Source organism: Oncorhynchus clarkii, chromosome 16 (assembly GCF_045791955.1).
Source record: "Oncorhynchus clarkii lewisi isolate Uvic-CL-2024 chromosome 16, UVic_Ocla_1.0, whole genome shotgun sequence".
In the NCBI taxonomy this organism is placed as follows: domain Eukaryota; kingdom Metazoa; phylum Chordata; class Actinopteri; order Salmoniformes; family Salmonidae; genus Oncorhynchus; species Oncorhynchus clarkii.
The window spans coordinates 70,848,523-70,875,216 of NC_092162.1; the positions used below are offsets into that span (position 1 = coordinate 70,848,523).

General features: G+C 43.7%; 1 protein-coding gene across 1 annotated transcript; it reads right to left on the bottom strand.

Annotated features, from left to right (window-relative positions):
• Window positions 1-233: 233 nt before the first annotated feature.
• Window positions 234-25,172, bottom strand: LOC139368994 (ER membrane protein complex subunit 1-like). The gene is made up of 22 exons (XM_071108545.1): window positions 25,000-25,172; window positions 24,381-24,508; window positions 24,176-24,241; window positions 23,908-24,001; window positions 23,626-23,754; window positions 23,200-23,326; window positions 22,738-22,893; window positions 20,618-20,791; window positions 19,706-19,777; window positions 19,477-19,575; window positions 18,477-18,573; window positions 17,342-17,458; window positions 15,066-15,265; window positions 12,921-13,070; window positions 12,443-12,604; window positions 12,075-12,194; window positions 11,835-11,972; window positions 10,244-10,417; window positions 5,707-5,917; window positions 5,080-5,164; window positions 3,005-3,134; window positions 234-2,056 (listed from the first exon to the last, which is right to left on the bottom strand). Exons 1-22 carry the CDS (start codon window positions 25,140-25,142, stop codon window positions 1,877-1,879), a joined length of 2,952 nt encoding a protein of 983 aa, XP_070964646.1. The 5' UTR covers window positions 25,143-25,172; the 3' UTR covers window positions 234-1,876.
• Window positions 25,173-26,694: the final 1,522 nt, after the last annotated feature.

The following is a 26,694-nucleotide window of genomic DNA, read 5'->3' on the forward strand; positions in this document are numbered from 1 at the left end:
AGCCTCAGAGGCAGACGACCCCAAAAAGCAGAACCTCCTCAGTACACACACACACCCCAATTCACTATCTGTCATAGGGATGGTCTTCAAGTATCTGTGGCACAAACATGGTGAACATACCCCTTTAGCACACATAAAAAAACATTTTTTTTTTTTTTAAACAAAATAAACTAAAAGTTATCGAAATCTGTACCACATTTAGTAATCTTAGATTAGGCCTAATCTTTTAAAAAAAAAGACGTTTTAGTCATCTTTCAGTATAACGACACCTGCTTTAAAATGCACCGAGTACCCACTCAACTGCTCTTTCGTTGTGGTAAAAAAAACATTTCATTGCATGAAGTGAGATCGTGAAAAGCACTTTACATTGCTACCTTAAAAAGGGAGGCTATAAAGGGTTTAGACAGTTTATTATTTGTTCATAGCAATGACATACAGTGCCTTCTGTAAGTATTCATACCACTTGACTTATTCTACAATTTGTTGTGTTACAGCCTGAACACACACAACAGTAAAAACATGTTACGAATTTTATGCAAATTTATTGAAACTTAAAATACAGAAATGTCTCATTTACATAAGTAGTCACACCCCTTTGCTATGACGCTCCAAATTGAGCTCAGGTGCATCCAATTTCCTTTGATCCTCCTTGAGACATGATTGGAGTCCACCTGTGAGCGGCCAACTCAATTGTTTTGACAGGATTGAGAAAGAAACACACCTGTCTACATATGGTCCCACAGTTGACAGCAGATGTCAGAAACAGAAAATATACCATGAAGCCCAAGGAACTGTCTGTAGATCACCGAGATAGAATTGGGTTGAGTCATATCCGGGGGAAGGTTACACAACGATTTCTAGAGTGTTGAAAGTTTCCAAGAGTACGGAGTTCTTCATCATTGGGAAATTGAAAAATATGGATCTACCCAGACTCTGCCTAGAGATGGCCGTCCGACCAAACTGAACCGGGCAAGAATGACCTTGTTCAGGGAGAGCCCAATGACCACTCTGACAGAACTACAGAGTTCCTTGGCTGAGATGGGAGAACCTGCCAGAAGGACAGTCTCTACAGGCACTTCACTAATCTGGGCTTTATGGGAGAGCGGCCAGATGGAAGCCACTCCTGAGAAAAAGCCACATGACAGCATGCCTGAAGCTGGCAAAAAAAAGCATTTGAAAGAGCATATCTAAAAAGATTGTGGTCTGATGAGATGAAAATCTAACTCTTTGGCCTGAATGCAAACTGTTACGTCTGGAGAAAACCAGTCTCAGCTCATCTGGAGAAAACCTTGAAGATTGCTGTTAACCGCTGCTCCCCATCTAACTTAACAGAGCTTGAAAAAAAATCTGTAAGGAAGAATGGGAAGAAAATCCTCAATTCCAGATGACTCAAAGCTTGATACCGACATACCCAAGACGACGCAAAGCTGTAATCTCCACCAAAGGTGTTTCTACAAAGTATTGACTCAGGGGTGTGAATACTTACGTAAATTAGATCTGTATTTCATTTTCAATAAAATGTTTCTAAAAACATGTTGTTTTCACTTTCTTTATGGGGTATTGTGTGTAGCTGAGTGAGAGAAAAAAATAAATAATAATCTAATCCATTTTGAATTCATGCTGTAAAACAATGTGGAATAAGTCAAGGGGTAGGACTACTTTCTGAAGGCAACGTAACTCCCCTTAAATTCTACCTCAAAGTCTTATTAAACAAACAAAAAAATGAGAGAAATCTGGCAACCCGAAATTAATCTCCTTCTTGAAAAAGAAAGACTTCCCCCCCCCCCCACCAAAACGACTTCAGCTCGTCCATTGTCCCGGGGTCATCCATGCAGCAACGGAGAGGTCAGAGTTGAAAGGTGAGAAGTTGACTCTTTTACCGCCAGGCCCGGTTGAGCAGTTTGACCTGTGCCAGACGTTTACTGATCATGGTGGCGAAGAACAGCGCGAACAGAACACTGCTGATCAGGACGTAGTCGTAGTCATCTTTCAGCACGTCGAACTGCTTGGAGGGGTACACCCTGGTTTGGTAGATGTCAAGACCGTACGCAACCACCTGTGTCACAAAACATACACATTTCCGTGTTAAATATTTTGACCTACACTATAGTTGAATCTTCATTTCATCTACAGTCGCTCTCTGCATTGTCAGTGTAACATGACCTTGGAAATGCAGAAGGAAGTCCAGACTTGACACATTGAAGTGTAATAGACCAGTTTCCCAACCAGGGGTACTAAGACTCCTGGGGGTACTTGACCTATCCACAGGGGGTACTAGGACCCCTGGGGGTACCTAGCCTATCCACAGGGGGTACTTAACCCTAGCCTATCCGCAGGGGGTACTAGGACCCCTGGGGGTACCTAGCCTATCCACAGGGGGTACTAGGATCCCTGGGGGTACCTAGCCTATCCACAGGGAGTACTAGGACCCATGGGGGTACTAAGAACCCTGGGGGTACTTAGCCTATCCACAGGGGGTACAATGACCCCTGGGGGTACTAAGAACCCTGGGGGTACCTAGCCTATCCACAGGGGGTACTAGGGATCCCTGGGGGTACCTAGCCTATCCACAGGGGGTACTAGGGATCCCTGGGGGTACCTAGCCTATCCACAGGGGGTACTAGGATCCCTGGGGGTACCTAGCCTATCCACAGGGGGTACTAGGATCCCTGGGGGTACCTAGCCTATCCACAGGGGGTACTAGGATCCCTGGGGGTACCTAGCCTATCCACAGGGGGTACTAGGACCCCCGGGGGTACCTAGCCTATCCACAGGGGGTACTAGGATCCCTCGGGGTACCTAGCCTATCCACAGGTGGTACTAGGATCCCCGGGGGTACCTAGCCTATCCACAGGGGCTACTAGAGAAGACTCATGAGACCATAGGCCTACTGGTAAAATGCACATGAGGGGTACTCCAAGGGTACTGTGGACATAGCAAAATGTACTTTGTGGTACAGTAGCCAAAACAGGTTGGAAACCAATGTAATAGACCATAGACTCACCAGACACGTGGACTCCAGGCCAGAGGGGGCAGTGTAGATTCCTTTCACTCTCGCTACGGTCTGATTGTAGTTGATGAACCACTCTGTGCGGATGGGCATCTCTGGGGCGTAGGGTATAAGGTTCTCCTCACTGGAAATAAATGATAAATCAATTCTTACTTTCATAAGAGTTTCATATAGTGACAAGGGCCCAAAAAATTTGCCAAAGACTCCAGCCACCCTAGTCATAGACTGTTCTCTCTGGTGCGAACCCGGTAAGCGGCGCCAGAGCGCCAAGTCCAGGTCCACCTGGACTATTTGCATTGTTACGCCCCTCCCCCATTTTACGCTGCTCCGCCTCTGTTTATTATCCATGCATAGTCACTTTACCTCTACCTATATATTACCTCAACGAACCTGTACCCCTGCACTGGTACCCCCTGCACTGGTACCCCCTGCACTGGTACCCCCTGTACTGGTACCCCCTGCACTGGTACCCCCTGCACTGGTACCCCCTGTACTGGTACCCCCTGCACTGGTACCCCCTGCTCTGGTACCCCCTGCTCTGGTACCCCCTGCTCTGGTACCCCCTGTACTGGTACCCCCTGTACTGGTACCCCCTGTACTGGTACCCCCTGTACTGGTACCCCCTGCACTGGTACCCCCTGCACTGGTACCCCCTGTTCTGGTAACCCCTGTTCTGGTAACCCCTGTTCTGGTAACCCCTGTTCTGGTACCCCCTGTTCTGGTACCCCCTGTACTGGTAACCCCTGTACTGGTAACCCCTGTACTGGTAACCCCTGCTCTGGTAACCCCTGCTCTGGTAACCCCTGTTCTGGTAACCCCTGTTCTGGTAACCCCTGTTCTGGTACCCCCTGTTCTGGTACCCCCTGTTCTGGTACCCCCTGTACTGGTACCCCCTGTACTGGTACCCCCTGTACTGGTACCCCCTGTACTGGTAACCCCTGTACTGGTACCCCCTGTACTGGTACCCCCTGTACTGGTAACCCCTGTATATAGCCTCACTACTGTTATTTTATTGTTGGTTCTTAAATTATCTGTTATTTTTCACTTCAGTTTATTTTTGTAAATACTTTCTTAAAACCTATTTTTCTTAACTGCGTTGTTGGTTAAGGGCTTGTGAGTCAGCATTTCACTGTAAGGTCTACTACACCTGTTGTATTCAGCATTTCACTGTGAGGTCTACTACACCTGTTGTATTCAGCATTTCACTGTGAGGTCTACTACACCTGTTGTATTCAGCATTTCACTGTAAGGTCTACTACACCTGTTGTATTCAGCATTTCACTGTAAGGTCTACTACACCTGTTGTATTCAGCATTTCACTGTCAGGTCTACTACACCTGTTGTATTCAGCATTTCACTGTGAGGTCTACTACACCTGTTGTATTCAGCATTTCACTGTGAGGTCTACTACACCTGTTGTATTCAGCATTTCACTGTAAGGTCTACTACACCTGTTGTATTCAGCATTTCACTGTGAGGTCTACTACACCTGTTGTATTCAGCATTTCACTGTAAGGTCTACTACACCTGTTGTATTCAGCATTTCACTGAGGTCTACTACACCTGTTGTATTCAGCATTTCACTGTGAGGTCTACTACACCTGTTGTATTCATCATTTCACTGTAAGGTCTACTACACCTGTTGTATTCATCATTTCACTGTAAGGTCTACTACACCTGTTGTATTCATCATTTCACTGTAAGGTCTACTACACCTGTTGTATTCATCATTTCACTGTAAGGTCTACTACACCTGTTGTATTCATCATTTCACTGTAAGGTCTCTACACCTGTTGTATTCATCATTTCACTGTAAGGTCTCTACACCTGTTGTATTCAGCGCATGTGACAAATAACATTTGAACCAGTATTCCTCTCGAACGGTCAAATAACTTTGGAAAAAAACAGGGTCCTGTTCATTAGTGCACAATGTAGCAAAAAATGTTTTGCAACAGAAAACAAAAATTGTGCATTCGTAAATTGGGACAAAAAGAGGTATTCCCTCCCAGTTTCAGCACATTTTTCTACCTTTTGGTGCCTGATGAACATGACCCAGTGTTGGTACTAACCGGCTGTGTTCAGTGACGACCTCTGGTCTCCGTGGATCCAGGAACATCTTGGGGAGAGACAAGATGGCTCCAGATGGTAACCCCACTGAGAAACAAATTAGCCAGAGCAAAATGAATTACGATACAGATAGTGCATTAAATCCACTAAACTCTGCATAACTAAAGGTCTAGCAACAACAACAAAAAATGTAACCATGAAAATCATTAATGACTGTCAATAACAAATACTTCTTAGTATCCTTGGTTATTGTTTAGGCAACATTTTGCAGTCTCTTTATTATTTAAAACATTTAAAAAACAAACAAAGTACTGACCCAGGAGGTCTCAGGGAGCAACCCACCCGTCCCTCCCATACTGACCCAGGAGGTCTCAGGGAGCAACCCACCCGTCCCTCCCATACTGACCCAGGAGGTCTCAGGGAGCAACCCACCCGTCCCTCCCATACTGACCCAGGAGGTCTCAGGGAGCAACCCACCCGTCCCTCCCATACTGACCCAGGAGGTCTCAGGGAGCAACCCACCCGTCCCTCCCATACTGACCCAGGAGGTCTCAGGGAGCAATATCCCTCCCTCCCATACTGACCCAGGAGGGATCAGGGAGCAACCCACCCCTCCCTCCCATACTGACCCAGGAGATGTCTAGAGGTGATGCCCTTCTCAGTGAGCGTAGCCTCCATAGTGGTGATGGGAGAGGGGAAGATGTAGGTCTGCTGTAGGACCTGGGGCAGATGGGGTCTGTCCAGACTGCTGAACACTGTGCTGTTATACAGCTCTGTCCCTTCAAACAGCTCCAGCACACTGAACTCATTACGCCTGGACTTGGTGTTCCAGTACTCATACTGTGGAGAGGGAGGGACAGAGAGGGAGGGACAGAGAGGGAGGGACAGAGAGGGAGGGACAGAGCGAGAGAGACAGAGAAAATGTTTAAGGTTTCTCAATAGCTGGAAGACAGTAGTTCATTAGCCTTTTTCCTCACCATAGAAATCATCTTTGTAACACTTGTGACCGTACCAACAGCAGCTGATACTACTACTGCTATTGCTGATACTACTACTGCTGATACTACTACTGCTATTGCTGATACTACTACTGCTGATACTACTACTGCTATTGCTGATACTACTACTGCTATTGCTGATACTACTACTACTGCTATTGCTGATACTACTACTGCTGATACTACTACTGCTATTGCTGATACTACTACTGCTACTGCTGATACTACTACTGCTGATACTACTACTGCTATTGCTGATACTACTACTGCTGATACTACTACTGCTATTGCTGATACTACTACTGCTGATACTACTACTGCTATTGCTGATACTACTACTGCTGATACTACTACTGCTATTGCTGATACTACTACTGCTGATACTACTACTACTACTGCTGATACTACTACTGCTACTGCTGATACTACTACTGCTATTGCTGATACTACTACTGCTATTGCTGATACTACTACTACTATTGCTGATACTACTACTGCTATTGCTGATACTACTACTACTATTGCTGATACTACTACTGCTATTGCTGATACTACTACTGCTATTGCTGATACTACTACTGCTACTGCTGATACTACTACTGCTGCTATTGCTGATACTACTACTGCTGATACTACTGCTATTGCTGATACTACTACTACTGCTATTGCTGATACTACTACTGCTACTGCTGATACTACTACTGCTATTGCTGATACTACTACTGCTACTGCTGATACTACTACTGCTATTGCTGATACTACTACTGCTACTGCTGATACTACTACTGCTATTGCTGATACTACTACTGCTACTGCTGATACTACTACTGCTATTGCTGATACTACTACTGCTATTGCTGATACTACTACTGCTACTGCTGATACTACTACTACTACTGCTGATACTACTACTACTACTGCTGATACTACTACTACTACTGCTGATACTACTACTGCTATTGCTGATACTACTACTGCTGATACTACTACTGCTACTACTACTACTACTACTGCTGATACTACTACTGCTATTGCTGATACTACTACTACTGCTATTGCTGATACTACTACTGCTATTGCTGATACTACTACTGCTATTGCTGATACTGCTATTGCTGATACTGCTATTGCTGATACTACTACTGCTATTGCTGATACTGCTATTGCTGATACTGCTATTGCTGATACTACTACTGCTGATACTGCTACTGCTATTGCTGATACTACTACTGCTGATACACTACTGCTGATACTACTACTGCTGATACTACTACTGCTACTGCTGATACTACTACTGCTACTGCTGATACTACTACTACTGCTATTGCTGATACTACTACTGCTATTGCTGATACTGCTATTGCTGATACTGCTATTGCTGATACTACTACTGCTGATACTGCTACTGCTACTGCTGATACTACTACTGCTATTGCTGATACTACTACTGCTGATACTACTACTGCTGATACTACTACTGCTGATACTACTACTGCTACTGCTGATACTACTACTGCTGATACTACTACTGCTACTACTACTACTACTACTGCTGATACTACTACTGCTATTGCTGATACTACTACTGCTATTGCTGATACTACTACTGCTGTTGCTGATACTACTATTGCTGATACTACTACTGCTGATACTACTACTGCTGATACTACTACTGCTACTACTATTGCTGATACTACTACTACTACTACTACTACTATTGCTGATACTACTACTACTATTGCTGATACTACTACTGCTATTGCTGATACTACTACTGCTATTGCTGATACTACTACTGCTATTGCTGATACTACTACTGATAATACTACTACCACTATTGATAATACTACTACTGCTGCAAATTCTGCCATTACTGCTACAACTACTACCACTACCACCACTGATAATACTACTACCACCACTACTGATAATACCACTGATAATACTACTACTACCACCACTGATAATAATACTGATAATAATACTACCACCACTACTGATAATACTACTACCACCACTGATAATACTACTACCACCACCACTGATAATACTACTACCACCACTACTGATAATAATACTACTACCACTACTGCTGATACTACTACTACTACTACTGATAATAATACTACTGATAATAATACCACTGATAATACTACTACCACTACTGATAATACTACTACCACTACTGATAATACTACTACCACTACTGATAATACTACTACCACTACTGATAATACTACTGATAATAATACCACTACTGATAATACCACCACTACTGATAATACTACTACCACCACTACTGATAATACTACCACCACCACCGATAATACTACCACCACCACCACCACCACTACTACTACTGATAATACTACTACCACTACTGAAAATACTACTACTACTGATAATACTACTGATAATAATACTACTACCACCACCACCACCACCACTACTGAAAATACTACTACCACCACCACCACTACTGAAAATAATACTACCACTACTGATAATACTACTACTACTGATAATACTACTGATAATAATACTACTACCACCACCACCACCACTACTGAAAATACTACTACCACCACTACTACTACTGATAATACTACTACCACTACTGAAAATACTACTACTACTACCACCACTACTACTACTGATAATACTACTACCACTACTGAAAATACTACTACTACTACCACCACTACTACTACTGATAATACTACTACCACTACCACTGATAATACTACCACCACCACTACTGATAATACTACTACCACTACTGATAATACTACTACTACCACTACTGATAATACTACTACCACTACTGATAATACTACTACTACCACTACCGATAATACTACTACCACCACTACTGATAATACTACTACCACCACTACTGATAATACTACTACCACCACTACTACTGATAATACTACTACCACCACTACCAATAATACTACTACTACCACCACTACTGATAATCATACTACCACTACTGATAATACTACTACCACTACTGATAATACTACTACTACCACTACCGATAATACTACTACTACCACTACTGATAATACTACTACCACTACTGAAAATACTACTACCACTACTGAAAATATCACTACCACTACTGATAATACTACTACCACCACCACCACCATTACTGATAATACTACTACCATCCCTACTGATAATACTACTACCACCCCTACTGATAATACTACTACTACCACTACTGATAACACTACTACTACTGATAATACTACTACTACCACTACTGATAATACTACTACCACTACTGATAATACTACTACCACTACTGATAATACTACTACTACCACTACTGATAATACTACTACTACCGATAATACTACTACTACCATTACTGATAATACTACCACCCCTACTGATAATACTACTACCATCCCTACTGATAATACTACTACCATCCCTACTGATAATACTACTACCACCCCTACTGATAATACTACTACTACTGATAATACTACTACTACCACTACTGATAACACTACTACTACTGATAATACTACTACCACCACTACTGATAATCATAGTACTACTGATAATACCACTGATAAGACTACTGATAATACTACTACCACCACTACTGATAATCATAGTACTACTGATAATACCACTGATAAGACTACTGATAACACTACTACCACCACTACTGATAATACTACTACCACCCCTACTGATAATACTACTACCACCCCTACTGATAATACTACTACCACCCCTACTGATAATACTACTACCACCCCACTGATAATACTACTGATAATACTACTACCACCACCACTACTGATAACCATACTACTACCACCACTACTGATAACACTACTACTACTAATACTACTGATAACACTACTACTACCACCGCTGATAATACTACCACCACTACAGATAATAATACTACTACCACCACTAATAATACTACTGATAATACTACTACTACTGATAATACTGCTACTACTGATAATACTGCTACTACTACTACCACTAATAATACTACCGATAATACTACCGATAATACTACTACTACTACTAATAATAATACTACTACTACTGCTGAGAATACTACTACTGATAATTCTACTGATACTACTACTACTGTGAATACTTGGCTGCTACTGCTACTACTCACCACCACCCAGTTCTCAGAGTGGACAAAGTGCACGGGCCCCCTGGCCTTCCTCTGGACGGCTTCATGGATGATCCGTCCAGTCACACCGTCGACCAGGAACACGCCCACGAAGGCCCGCTCAGGGTGTGTGTCTGTACTCTCCGTCACCACTGCCAGCAGGTTAGGGTTCAGGTACTGTGGTGAAGAAAAAAGAGACTGTTATTCAGGTCTTCACACAACAACAAAAAAACCCACAATTGTTCTTATTTCCAACAAGTTAGTATGTGCATTTGTTTGCTCCTCAAAAATGATTAAAAGTTCAACTTTTGGGTCAGAGTTTGCAGATATTACCCGCTGAACATGCTTTTTAGTCCAGGACTAGTCTAAAATCTGGATCTGGGAAACCGGCCCTTAATAGTTTGCGTGTAGAGCCTCTAGTCCACAGCCTTTCTTAAAGTATGGGTTGCAACCCACTTGCCGTGTTAATAGTGGGTTGTTGGCGTGTCAGAGTAAATGTATAATTATTTAATGAATTACTGGAATTAATTTGGCCATGTGCATGTCCTCCCACCTAGAGCAGTGTTTACCTTGTAGAGAACACTGTCCTCCCACCTAGAGCAGTGTTTACCTTGTAGAGAACGCTGTCCTCCCACCTAGAGCAGTGTTTACCTTGTAGAGAACGCTGTCCCACCACCTAGAGCAGTGTTTACCTTGTAGAGAACACTGTCCTCCCACCTAGAGCAGTGTTTACCTTGTAGAGAACGCTGTCCCCCCACCTAGAGCAGTGTTTACCTTGTAGAGAACGCTGTCCCACCACCTAGAGCAGTGTTTACCTTGTAGAGAACGCTGTCCCACCACCTAGGGCAGTGTTTACCTTGTAGAGAACGCTGTCCCACCACCTAGAGCAGTGTTTACCTTGTAGAGAACGCTGTCCCACCACCTAAAGCAGTGTTTACCTTGTAGAGAACGCTGTCCCACCACCTAGAGCAGTGTTTACCTTGTAGAGAACGCTGTCCCACCACCTAGAGCAGTGTTTACCTTGTAGAGAACGCTGTCCCACCACCTAGAGCAGTGTTTACCTTGTAGAGAACGCTGTCCCACCACCTAAAGCAGTGTTTACCTTGTAGAGAACGCTGTCCTCCCACCTAGAGCAGTGTTTACCTTGTAGAGAACGCTGTCCCACCACCTAGAGCAGTGTTTACCTTGTAGAGAACGCTGTCCCACCACCTAGGGCAGTGTTTACCTTGTAGAGAACGCTGTCCCACCACCTAGAGCAGTGTTTACCTTGTAGAGAACGCTGTCCCACCACCTAGAGCAGTGTTTACCTTGTAGAGAACGCTGTCCCACCACCTAGGGCAGTGTTTACCTTGTAGAGAACGCTGTCCCACCACCTAGAGCAGTGTTTACCTTGTAGAGAACGCTGTCCCACCACCTAAAGCAGTGTTTACCTTGTAGAGAACGCTGTCCTCCCACCTAGAGCAGTGTTTACCTTGTAGAGAACGCTGTCCTCCCACCTAGAGCAGTGTTTACCTTGTAGAGAACGCTGTCCTCCCACCTAGAGCAGTGTTTACCTTGTAGAGAACGCTGTCCTCCCACCTAGAGCAGTGTTTACCTTGTAGAGAACGCTGCGGTCTCCCATCACTCTGCCCTGAGAGTGGACATGCTCGTTGGGCCTCTTCCCTTTGACAGCTACTATCTTCTGAACCTCTGTAGGAAGGACCACCTCCCAGATCCGCTCTGTGGACAGGTCCTGGATGAACACACACACACTCAATGTCACATCCATGCATACACACACACACACACAAAAATGAATGTCGCGTACACACACACACACACAGTGTTAAGTCACCTTGCGCAGTCTGAATCCAGACAGGTTTCCGTGCTCTGAGCGGATCAGGTAGAAGAAGATGGAGGAGGCCATCTCCTGGAGCTGCTGCAGGACGTTCTTAGTGGACGGGAAGGCTGTCACCTGGAGGGAGGGGAGGGAGGGAGGGAACACATAAAAGGCAGAAAAACGAAAAGGAGTCAACACTAACAGGGACTTTACAAAATAAAGGTGCAAATCTTTCCCACAATGCAACAGATTATTTATTTTTCTTTCACATCCCCCCCAAGACCTTGGTATCAGACAGATGTAGACCTACCTTGTATTGGCTATCGACCTACCTTGTATTGGTCACCGACCAGCAACAGGACCTTGGAATCAGACAGTCCTACCTTGTATTGGTCGTCGACCAGCAGCAGGACCTTGGCGTAGTCCTGGTCTATAACAGGTAGTAGGAGTGACTGGAGGATGGGGCGGGGCAGGGCTGGCAGGGCGATGTGGCTCTTCCTGCCAAATATGGGGTTGAACACATGCAGGGTGGCCAGGCCAGTGTCCTGGGTAGGGGGGGGAAACAGACACAGCGATAGCAGAAATGTTTAGAAAGAAATAGAGACATCTCCTCCAACGTTACATCCAGTCGGAGTAAGATCTGCCCTACCTAGTTACAAGTACGTAAACACTTTAAGTATTAATCCCTACTGAGATGCTTGATAACGACAGCCCCCCGATGTCTTTTTCAGGTTCAAGATCAAATTTAAAATCATTGGGGAATCTTAAAATTCACCAGATCTCTCAAATAAAAACAAATAAATAAATGAATGGTGTAGTAAGGACTATTTTGCAACACAGTCCACGGGTGTTGTTTTCTACCTTATCCTTGATGAGCAGAGTGCATTGTGGGGGATGTGGGAAGTGAGCGGTAGTCCTCTGAACTATCAGTTTGAAGGCTGCGTTGGGCTGGACATTCTCCAGGTAGTGCTTCCACAGAATGCTGCCTGACTTGCTGTCGATGCCAAAGAGCTGGAACCAAACGGAGATCAAAGATGATTATTTCATACCGTGCGCTATAAAAGTATAACAATACCTGTTTTATGGCCAAGAACAAAACGCACTGTGAAAGCCGAACATCCTTCCAAACAACATTCCAATCATTTATTAATGAGATTGTACAAAAAGCACATCACATTCAGAGCATTTGGCAGAGCTTGTGCTTCGACATGAACACAACATCCTGCATATGAGCCTCACTAGGACTACAGTAAAGTGCTACCAATGTTGGTGCTGAGGTCAACAGACCGTAGTGATGAGGTCAACAGACAGTAGTGATGAGGTCAACAGACCGTAGTGATGAGGTCAACAGGTGAGGAGGTCAACAGACAGTAGTGATAAGGTCAACAGGTGATGAGGTCAACAGACAGTAGTGATGAGGTCAACAGACAGTAGTGATAAGGTCAACAGGTGATGAGGTCAACAGGTGATGAGGTCAACAGATAGTAGTGATGAGGTCAACAGATAGTAGTGATGAGGTCAACAGGTGATGAGGTCAACAGACAGTAGTGATGAGGTCAACAGATAGTAGTGATAAGGTCAACAGGTGATGAGGTCAACAGACATTAGTGATGAGGTCAACAGACAGTAGTGATAAGGTCAACAGGTGATGAGGTCAACAGACAGTAGTGATGAGTACAACAGATAGTAGTGATGAGGTCAACAGGTGATGAGGTCAACAGGTAGTAGTGATGAGGTCAACAGACAGTAGATGAGGTCAACAGGTAGTAGTGATGAGGTCAACAGGTGATGAGGTCAACAGACAGTAGTGATGAGGTCAACAGGTAGTAGTGATGAGGTCAACAGGTGATGAGGTCAACAGACAGTAGTGATAAGGTCAACAGAAATTAGTGATGAGGTCAACAGGTGATGAGGTCAACAGACAGTAGTGATGAGGTCAACAGATAGTAGTGATGAGGTCAACAGGTGATGAGGTCAACAGACAGTATAACCTTTGTCTACCAATGTTGGTGCTGAGGTCAACAGACAGTAGTGATGAAGTCATCAGACAGTAGTGATGGGGTCATCAGACAGTAGTGATGGGGTCATCAGACAGTAGTGATGGGGTCATCAGACAGTAGTGATGGGGTCAAGAGGTGATGAGGTCAACAGACAGTAGTGATGAGGTCATCAGACAGTAGTGATGAGGTCATCAGACAGTAGTGATGGGGTCATCAGACAGTAGTGATGGGGTCATCAGACAGTAGTGATGGGGTCATCAGACAGTAGTGATGGGGTCATCAGACAGTAGTGATGGGGTCATCAGACAGTAGTGATGGGGTCAAGAGGTGATGAGGTCAACAGACAGTAGTGATGGGGTCATCAGACAGTAGTGATGGGGTCATCAGACAGTAGTGATGGGGTCATCAGACAGTAGTGATGGGGTCAAGAGGTGATGAGGTCAACAGACAGTAGTGATGAGGTCATCAGACAGTAGTGATGGGGTCAACAGACAGTAGTGATGAGGTCATCAGACAGTAGTGATGAGGTCAACAGACAGTAGTGATGAGGTCAACAGACAGTAGTGATGGGGTCATCAGACAGTAGTGATGAGGTCAACAGACAGTAGTGATGGGGTCATCAGACAGTAGTGATGAGGTCATCAGACAGAACCTTTCTCTACCAATGAGTAGATCTCTAGCAGCAGTTCACCTATAGTTTCTTCTTCTTCTTTTTTTTGTACCTTTGCAGGTTTTTTAGCAGGTAGTTTCTCACCTTGCTGGAGGCAGTGACCATGAGGATCACCTTCTGCCATCTATAAACACACACACCCTCTTGTCTCACCTTCCGAGGCCGTGACCCCCCCTCCCCCTCTCGTCTCACCTTCCGAGGCCGTGACCCCCCCTCCCCCTCTCATCTCACCTTCCGAGGCCGTGACCCCCCCTCCCCCTCTCACCTTCCAAGGCCGTGACCCCCCTCCCCCCCTCGTCTCACTTTCCCCGAGGCCGTGACCCCCTCCTGTCTCACCTTCCCCGAGGCGGTGACCATAACCATCATCTTCTGCAGGTTGAACTCATCCCTGGACAACGTTTCTATGGTGACCTCGTTCTTAACCTGGCTGCGGGGTTTACGGGCTTCGTAGAACAACTTCCACAGGTGGGCCAGCCACGCCTGGAGCAGAGTCACCTGGGATGACAGACGCTTCAGCACCATGGGGAATAACCCGTCTAAGGGGGAGGGAGAACCACGGACACACGGACACACGTTATTATCTACAGTTTCAGTCGTTAGATTATAAAAACAGTTATCGTTCGAGGGTGAAGTCGTCACGATAGAAGGCTGGACCGCAAGAAGTTTCCTCAGGTTTATCAGGACGACAGAGGATTCTTTCTACAAGGACACTAAATACACAAGGTCGACAATGAAGCCCACATACTGATCTACAAACAAACGACAGACTACAAGAGCACAACCAAACAACAGACTACAAGAACACAACCAAACAACAAAGACTACAAGAGCACAACAAAGACTACAAGAACACAACAAAGACTACAAGAACACAACAAAGACAACAAGAACACAACAAAGACAACAAGAACACAACAAAGACTACAAGAACACAACAAAGACTACAAGAACACAACCAAACAACAAAGACTACAAGAACACAACCAAGACTACAAGAACACAACCAAGACTACAAGAACACAACCAAGACTACAAGAACACAACCAAGACTACAAGAACACAACAAAGGCTACAAGAACACAACAAAGGCTACAAGAACACAACAAAGGCTACAAGAACACAACAAAGGCTACAAGAACACAACAAAGACTACAAGAACACAACAAAGACTACAAGAACACAACCAAACAACAAAGACTACAAGAACACAACCAAGACTACAAGAACACAACCAAGACTACAAGAACACAACCAAGACTACAAGAACACAACCAAGACTACAAGAACACAACAAAGGCTACAAGAACACAACAAAGGCTACAAGAACACAACAAAGACTACAAGAACACAACAAAGACAACAAGAACACAACAAAGACAACAAGAACACAACAAAGACAACAAGAACACAACAAAGACTACAAGAACACAACAAAGACTACAAGAACACAACAAAGACTACAAGAACACAACAAAGACTACAAGAACACAACAAAGACTACAAGAACATAACCAAACAACAAAGACTACAAGAACACAACAAAGACTACAAGAACACAACCAAACAACAAAGACTACAAGAACACAACAAAGACTACAAGAACACAACAAAGACTACAACCAAACAACAAAGACTACAAGAACACAACAAAGACTACAACCAAACAACAAAGACTACAAGAACACAACAAAGACTACAAGAACACAACAAAGACTACAAGAACACAACCAAGACTACAAGAACACAACCAAGACTACAAGAACACAACCAAGACTACAAGAACACAACAAAGGCTACAAGAACACAACAAAGACTACAAGAACACAACAAAGACTACAAGAACACAACAAAGACTACAAGAACACAACAAAGACTACAAGAACACAACAAAGACTACAAGAACATAACCAAACAACAAAGACTACAAGAACACAACCAAACAACATAGACTACAAGAACACAACAAAGACTACAAGAACACAACAAAGACTACAAGAACACAACAAAGACTACAAGAACACAACAAAGACTACAAGAACACAACAAAGACTACAAGAACACAACAAAGACAACAAGAACACAACAAAGACTACAAGAACACAACCAAACAACAAAGCAGAAACTTTAAAATCAGAGCCCTTCGCTACTGATCGTCAAGATAAGCAAACAGAAAGGACAGAAAGCTCAGAGCTTTACCTTGAATGGCTGGATCCAAGCGCAGCAATTAGAAAACCAAAGAGACAGAGCAAGACTTAAGCCAAATTGGGGATAGCAATACACAAGAGGACAATTAGCTTAGACAGGGTCAAATACCATTATACGTTCCTGGCGGCAACAAACACAGGCCATCACAAATACTTATACAAAGCCAAAAAGAGACAAAAACACATAAAATAAAAAAAATACATGGAATTAATTTTTTTTTTTAACAAAAAAGACATGTTAAAAACTTCAATACATATATTTTAAAAAGAGAATGACTAAGCATAATAAAATAAAAATGTGTCATCCTTAATTATTATATTTTATGCACGTTGTCTTTTCTACGTTGTGTATTTTAAAATGATAACATGAATAACGTTAGCTAGGCTCTGATCTCTGACGTTCTTTACCAGCTTTCTTGCCAAACTCCCCCTCCAGCTCGGCCTGGGTGCCAGTGAGTGGCAGGTCCACCATCTCCATGGTAACAACATCAGCTAGGGCCTCCTCTCTGGTCCATACCACACGTCCTGGAATCACAGGGGTTGGTTAGAAGCCTTGTCTAGTGTGTGTGTGTGTTCCAGTGTGTGTGTGTGTGTGTGTTCCAGTGTGTTCCAGTGTGTGTTCCAGTGTGTGTGTGTGTTCCAGTGTGTGTGTGTGTTCCAGTGTGTGTGTGTGTTCCAGTGTGTGTGTGTGTGTGTTCGTGTGTGTGTGTGTTCCAGTGTGTGTTCAGGTTTTTTTTGTGTGAATCCAAAATAAGCTTAGGTGGTGGGCGTGGCAATGCGAACGGTCGCCCGTCGTCACGGCGACATTGTAGAGGATATTTTACATCTCGGCGAGGTTGAGATTATTTGTAAAACAAAAATTAAGCAAATTTCCTGCAAGTCTACACAGTTCTCCATGGAGCTGAGAACCCCTTTCGCAGTTTAATGCTAATTTCCTACAATTCTAAGCATTTCGTCATGAATAATGCTGTGTTCTTTCACACAAACATAACAAAATGAATACTAATAAATGCTTTGTTTTTTGAATTTTCAATTCTCCCCGACTGTCTAACTTATGTTAGTTTTTTTAAAACATTCGTATGAGAACAATCTAGACCATTATCTTTTCTACATATTTTAGATCTGATTTTTCGTTTAAGTTTACACACCAAGAGCGCTTTTCCATCCCAATTTTTATTTATTTTTTACCCCAAAAAAATACAAAGATTACAATGACAGACAAATCCCTAATGTGTGTGTGTGTGTGCGCACGTTTCTGGTTTTACTATCCTTGTGGGGACCAGAAGTCCTCACAAGGGTACTAAAACAAGGAACATTCAGACAAGTGGGGATATTTCTCAGTCCCCACAAGGGGAAAAAAGCTATTTTAGGCTGAGGGGGTTAGTTTACAATCAGGGTTAGGAGTTGGGTTCAGAGTTAAGGTTAGGGAAAATAGGATTTTGAATGGGAATCAATGGTTTGGTCCTCACAAGGATAGTAAAACCAACGTGTGTGTGTGTGTGTGTGTGTGTGTGTGTGCGTGTGCGTGTGCGTGTGTACATACCTGGCTGCTGTATGAAAGTGAGAGCATGGTCCTGTGTCTGCACTAGGACCCTGTAGCCCACAGAGTCGTCCTTCTTCAGGAAGGCATGGACGTACAGCTGGGGAGGGGAGACATCACAGGGTGAGACATCACAGGGTGAGACACTACAGGGTGAGACATCACAGGGTGAGACACTACAGGGTGAGACATCACACACTACAGGGTGAGACATCACACACTACAGGGTGAGACATCACACACTACAGGGTGAGACATCACAGGGTGAGACATCACAGGGTGAGACATCACAGGGTGAGACATCACAGACTACAGGGTGAGACATCACAGGGTGAGACATCACACACTACAGGGTGAGACATCACAGGGTGAGACATCACACACAACACGGTGAGACATCACACACTACAGGGTGAGACATCACAGGGTGAGACACTACAGGGTGAGACACTACAGGGTGAGACATCACAGGGTGAGACATCACACACTACAGGGTGAGACATCACACACTACAGGGTGAGACATCACAGGGTGAGACATCACACACTACAGGGTGAGCCATCACAGGGTGAGACATCACAGGGTGAGCCATCACAGGGTGAGACATCACAGGGTGAGACATCACACACTACAGGGTGAGACATCACAGGGTGAGACATCACACACAACACGGTGAGACATCACACACTACAGGGTGAGACACTACAGGGTGAGACATCACAGGGTGAGACACCACACACTACAGGGTGAGACACCACAGGGTGAGACACCACAGGGTGAGACACCACAGGGTGAGACACCCGTAAAGCACTTCGTGACAACCGATCACGTAAAAAAAGATGTATAAATAAATGTGATTTGATTGCCGTCCTGCACCCCAACATTGGCAGATTCCAACCCGGGGTTTCCTTTAGACTTTTCTGGAAGCGAGTGGGTCGGATGTGTCAAACCCCCCATATTTACTACCCTATACCTGCTTTACCGACATACAGACAACACTCACCGTGTGCGGTTTCCCCCCGTTAGGCTCCAGGGGAAAGAGGACGGTGGTGTCCAACAACCTGCGACCAGAGTCAACGCTGAACAGATTGATGGCGCAAGCCTGCAGTGGGAACGACAAGGGAGATAACCAACGGGGTTTACTCACCGCAGTATAATTAATTAACTACATAAATTACGGATCAATTTTAGGTCGACGCTGACGACACGCTGACGACACGCTGACGACTCACCGTTTCGTTTTTGGGAGTCATGACGGCAGCAACAGTCTTCTTCCCCGTGGTGGCAAATGAGACTAAGAACGCCTGTAAAAAAAACAACAACAACAACATAGAAACGTGTTTATTATCTCCACTTAGAACTCATTCAGCTTTATTGACCTTCCAACTAACAACATTTGAGGTCATATTTTGTCCAGGTTGGTAAATGGTCACATAATACACTGTGTGCTACACAGCAGATGGACTATCCAGAGAGACGTGTAATACTGGGGAGAAATATATAGCAGTAATAAAACTCACAGACGCGGTCTACTGTATATAGGTAGACGTGGTTTACTGTATATAGGTAGACGTGGTTTACTGTATATAGGTAGACGTGGTTTACTGTATATAGGTAGATATGGTTTACTGTATATAGGTAGATATGGTTTACTGTATATAGGTAGATGTGGTTTACTGTATATAGGTAGATATGGTTTACTGTATATAGGTAGATATGGTTTACTGTATATAGGTAGATATGGTTTACTGTATATAGGTAGACATGGTTTACTGTATATAGGTAGACATGGTTTACTGTATATAGGTAGATGTGGTTTACTGTATATAGGTAGACGTGGTTTACTGTATATAGGTAGACATGGTTTACTGTATACAGGTAGACGTGGTTTACTGTATACTGTATATAGGTAGATATGGTTTACTGTATATAGGTAGATATGGTTTACTGTATATAGGTAGATATGGTTTACTGTATATAGGTAGATATGGTTTACTGTATATAGGTAGACATGGTTTACTGTATGGTATAACAAAAACAACGGTCAGTGACATTAATGATTGCCTGTCTGGGATTAATTACGTTTATTGAATTCAACTATATTGAATAAACAAAAATGAATTATTGAATGAATGAATGTGTACCGGCTGGAAGTCTCTGAGTGGGGCGATGGTGTATCCATCAGCATTGAGCTGTAGCAGGACGTGGTGGTCTGGTCCGAGCTGGAGAAAGAACTCTGAGAGGGGGGAGTGGGCCGGGTGGGGCTGGCTGGACACCAGGACGGGCTGGAAGCCTGGGGACACCTCCAGATCCAGAGACTGGGGGGGGGGGGGGGGGGGGGGGGGGGGGGGTAGGAAAGGAAGCAACAGAAAGACATTGGTCATTTGTTTCCACTCAACAAGCAATAGCATCAATGGGATAACTAAACCACAAGGTATTCACAGGATTTAAAAGGAAAAAAAATCCACTCAAAAACAATGGAAATTTGCTAAGACGTTAACATTAGCTAGCGTCTGCTCGCTAGCTGAACCAGTCTTAAAATCAACCCATATGAAACTGAAAGGCAGGGATGCCAACAACACCAGTTCACACACTCCATGCTGAATACACATGCTAGCTAGTGCAGTGAAGTTCTCGCTAATTCCAAAATTAGTTTTCATTCTGTTCTGCCGTGATTGGTGCGCCGAGTTCTACAGCTGACTCCTCTCTGTGATGTCATCACGTCGGCCAAATGTTCCAGAGTAGCGAGACAGAGCCAGTTCTCAGAAATCAGCATGTATCTGACTGACAACAGTCCCACAACTTTGGTTCCGTACAACTTCAACAACAAGCTGGCAAACTAGCTAGCGTATGACCATTCAAACTAGCTAGCGTATGACCATTCAAACTAGCTAGCGTATGACCATTCAAACTAGCTAGCGTATGACCATTCAAACTAGCTAGCGTATGACCATTCAAACTAGCTAGCGTATGACCATTCAAACTAGCTAGCGTATGACCATTCAAACTAGCTAGCGTATGACCGTTCAAACTAGCTAGCGTATGACCATTCAAACTAGCTAGCGTATGACCGTTCAAACTAGCTAGCGTATGACCGTTCAAACTAGCTAGCGTATGACCGTTCAAACTAGCTAGCGTATGACCGTTCAAACTAGCTAGCGTATGACCGTTCAAACTAGCTAGCGTATGACCGTTCAAACTAGCTAGCGTATGACCATTCAAACTAGCTAGCGTATGACCGTTCAAACTAGCTAGCGTATGACCGTTCAAACTAGCTAGCGTATGACCGTTCAAACTAGCTAGCGTATGACCATTCAAACTAGCTAGCGTATGACCATTCAAACTAGCTTGCACTAGGGCTGCTAGCTGGAGAATGCGTTGCCGTAGTAGCCAGTGCGTCATAGCTACCGAGAACAGAGTGATTTTCAGAACTAGGAATTCGTTTTAGGCAGATGAGCAAACAACATTTTTTTTTATTTTTTACAAATCCGTAGAGGGATGAATGTCGCCATTTGACGTGAGACGGTGTAGTCCACTGTTGATACATTCGGCAGCAGTCAAGTTCAAGACGTTGGACTTTCAAGATACAAAGTGTCACTTGCCTCTTCATCAGGAAGTGTTTTGCATCATAGGAGAGTCATCATGAGGTGTCAACTGACACGTTGGATCTTGAAAGTCCAACATCTTGAAAACTTGACACTCAAAAACATTTTGGGAATGTTTTAACAAGTGGACTAATGAAAAAAAAAATTATAATAATGAAAAATAACCTGTTTTTGAGTGGATTCCTTTAAAAAATCACAGAAGTTAAAGCAAAAACAGATGCCATGACTGAACCTTAAGATCGGCAGGCAAACTTTTTGGCTCGAGACACATTGGGATTTTGAAATTTAAAGGAGGGCTGCTCAGATTGTTTTTAAGACCAATTTGTTTGTCAAACTCGACTTGCAGGCTAGAAAAGGGGCAGTTATTTGAAAATATACAGGTCTATTATCATGTATATATAATCATCGGATCATCTATCGATCTATCTCGCTCGCGGTCCATTATCATCGATCTATAGATCGATGGATAGATCTGAAATCCAATCTGATCCTATTTCACATTTTATTCCTATCCTTGTTATTGAATACCGACTGGTATTCAAACTCATTACAAATGATTTTACTCTTATTCGATAGATCAGTTTGCAAACATATCTGTTGCCATCAAGCACTGGCTCACTGAACGATACGGTTGTGGCGGTGGGAGACAGGTACAGTACCTGTAGTAGGATCTGGCTGAACTCTGGAGTCTCCTCAGCCTTTATCGGGAGGGTGTAGAGGGCGAGAGTGGCGGGATCCACACACATCAGCACCCCCTGACCAACCACCACACAGCTGGACTCAACACTGGACAGCCATGAGGCTTCGACTGATCTCTGAGGACAACGACAGACAGGAATCACTGGGTTAGAGACAGGACATGCGTGTACAGGCTTACGGTGGAACCAACAGACACAGTGTAGATACTGACGGAGGAGTAACCCTTTGGGCTGGTTTCCCAGACAGATTCCATTTCCTCCTGGACTGAAAAAGCATGCTCAAAAGGAGATGGGTTTTATTTATTTATTTTAAATCAAGGACTAGGCTTAATCTGGCTCTGGATAAGAGGCCCTTTCCTGATACCTTCATGAATTTAAAAATGGTTGCCAATGAAGGTTTGATGACAGTGCTAGAGTAGTTACCTGCTTGATGATCTCTCCATCCTCTAGGCTGTAGGCTATGATAGTGAGGTGAGAGTTAGGAACCACCCCCAACACATAGACCTCCTCTTCTCCCCCAGAGTACACTGCCTGGTACTGGACTGCATCACTGTGGGGTACAGAAAATACTTAAATCAGTTTTACAACAGTCCTGATATTAAATGCATATTACCTACGTGCTGTAGACTGGGTTCAAATACTATTCGAAACATTTTTAGATACTTTGAGTGTTTGATTGAGCCTTTATAGATTGCCAGATGGGCAGGGCTTGCACTTTTGGCTACATTTGATTGGCTCCATTGCGTCAGGTAAGCGTCACCAAGTGCAGCTAAATCATTTGAAATGAAAACAAATACCATTTGAACCCATGTCTGGTCCCAGACAGCACCAGTGCCCTACTGTACCTACCTGTCAGGCAGATTCTCCACCCATTTCTGGTGTCCATTGGATAAGTAGTGGAGAGAGATGGCAGCCTTCTTTAGCACTGCCACAAGCTTTACGGTGTCCTGTATGGCCACAAAACACGCAGCCTGGAAGCTGAAATAGAGAGAGACATTATGAGCTGTTCGAAATCTCTAAAAATCAATTATGTCCATTTCTATTGAGTGTCTCTCAGATATAAAAAAAAATCGCAGATAATGAGAAACAGGTAAATCTGCACAACGAAGACACAGAGACACACACACACACCTGCCAGTATCCAGCACGGCCTCCCAGTTCAGCCCGCCAATGTTTGTGTCCCAGGAACGGAGCAAACGACCATCTCCAACCACCATCAGAGCATCTGGAGAAGACGTAAAAAGCAGTCAAATATCCGCTGTGAAAGATGAAGGGCAGGATCTTAAAATGAACATAGGCCTAGATAAAGCCAATGCTTTGACTCTGTACAACACGGTTACGTTGGCTAGGCCAAGAAACTAGGCAGGTTTACAACAAACTTTTAGAAGGCTGTAGTCACCTTGTCCATGCAGCAGAAGTATGTCTATGGTACCCTCTGGTCCGGTCTTGTCCACATGTCTCCAAACTGTAAAGTCAGAATGAAAAATATTTAACTCAATGAAACTCCATTTTTTTTTTTTAAATCATTTTTTTCACAGATTTCAGAGTCAAAGAGAAAAGCTATAAACCCATTCGTATTTGTAATGTGAATTACAAATACTCACGGAGATCTCCAGTCCTGGAGTTGAAAGAGGCAAAGATATTCTTGTCGGTGGCGACAAACATCTTTTTAGATGACTGTGTATTCGACTCAAAGTGGGCAAAGAGTGTCTTCCCCACGTACTGCTGTCTCCTGGAAACACAAAAAGGGGAATCTTTTTTTTAAACAGTCAAGCCTTCTTGTTGAAATATAGCAAGCAATTTTTTCACTTTAGTTAATCAATCACTAATGCACATAATCATTACTGTGGTATTTGGAGACAGCATCATATCTGCAAAGACACTGATCACAAGAAGGAGCAAGTGGGACAAATCTGGGGGTAACGGGTCTCCTTCCCCCATTGATCCTTAAACCCATTAAAAGAAGCGATCTGAAAATGCATTTACATTCTTGAATGATTAGCATATATATTCCAACAAGAGACTGTCGAGACGGGTGCAGACATGACAGGGCTAACTATTGAGTGAATCCAACCCCGGGGAGATCTACTGCCCTTTCGCCTGTGTCTAAAATCAACTACATCTGACGCTGTCAATGGTTAGCACATAGCATTAGCTTACGTTCACTAGCTGCATAGCACAATCAATAGACATTCTCAATTGTAAAATAGCTAGCTAACATACCAATCAAATTTTCCAACTTGATCTTCGAAAACAGCTTCACTAATACAAAAAAAAGACAATAAGATTACAAACAAAGACGTTAGTTGAGCCATTTTAACAGATGACTTCTTAGTGAAGGTAACGACCAAAGATGGTGGATACATGAAGATGGTTCACTCAGGCCGTTAACCATTGAAAACAAAATGGTCAGTTCCGATCTGCTTAAAGGGGGTGGTTCTCCCATGGACACCAATGCAAAAGCAGCTGTGTCTGGTCTGCTTATTTCATTGGCTGTAAATGTAACCAGAATAAAATAGGGAGTGGGGTGTCTCGCTTCCTCTTCCGTCTCTGATAACCCATGTAATAATCTTTTCCGGGTTGATTTTCTTCTTCGTTTTATTTGGCGATGTGTAAACTAACATATAAGGTGCAGTACCGCAATCTACCGTGCTGGATTGTGATGGTGAGAGGACTATTGGCACACACACACACACACACACACACACACTCAGTCTGTCTGTCTGTCAGGAGAGTAAATCAATGGTATTTTTCATAATTTAATATAAGTTTTATTGTAGCCTATCTTTTATGGTATTCTGAACTGGGTTTAAAATACTTAATTTAAATATGTGCCCGGGTTGAACTTGCCTGGCTCAATAAGCCAATAGAAAAGTCCCAAAACTGTAAAACCCACCCATCTGGACCTCCAGGCAGACTCGAGAAAACACTCAAAGTATTTGAACAAATATTTGTATAGTATTTGAACCAGGTCAAGTGGGATAGTATTACTACTATTAGTATTACTACTAGTATTACTACTATAAGTGATAGTATTACTACTATAAGTGATAGTATTACCCTCTGAAGGGTTCTACTAAGAACCCTTTTTATCTGTGAAAGGATCTATCTAAAACCCCCTTGTGAAGGGTTCTTCCTATAAACCCCTGTGAAGGGTTCTTCCTATAAACCCCCTGTGAAGGGTTCTTCCTATAAACCCCCTGTGAAGGGTTCTTCCTATAACCCCCTGTGAAGGGTTCTTCCTATAACCCCCTGTGAAGGGTTCTTCCTATAAACCCCCTGTGAAGGTTTCTTCCTATAACCCCCTGTGAAGGGTTCTTCCTATAACCCCCTGTGAAGGGTTCTTCCTATAACCCCCTGTGAAGGGTTCTTCCTATAAACCCCCTGTGAAGGGTTCTTCCTATAAACCCCCCTGTGAAGGGTTCTTCCTATAACCCTCTGTGAAGGGTTCTTCCTATAACCCCCTGTGAAGGGTTCTTCCTATAAACCCCCTGTGAAGGGTTCTTCCTATAAACCCCCTGTGAAGGGTTCTTCCTATAACCCTCTGTGAAGGGTTCTTCCTATAACCCCCTGTGAAGGGTTCTTCCTATAACCCCCTGTGAAGGGTTCTTCCTATAACCCTCTGTGAAGGGTTCTTCCTATAAACCCCCTGTGAAGGGTTCTTCATATAAACCCCCTGTGAAGGGTTCTTCCTATAACCCTCTGTGAAGGGTTCTTCCTATAACCCCCTGTGAAGGGTTCTTCCTATAAACCCCCTGTGAAGGGTTCTTCCTATAAACCCCCTGTGAAGGGTTCTTCCTATAAACCCCCTGTGAAGGGTTCTTCCTATAACCCTCTGTGAAGGGTTCTTCCTATAACCCCCTGTGAAGGGTTCTTCCTATAAACCCCCTGTGAAGGGTTCTTCCTATAACCCTCTGT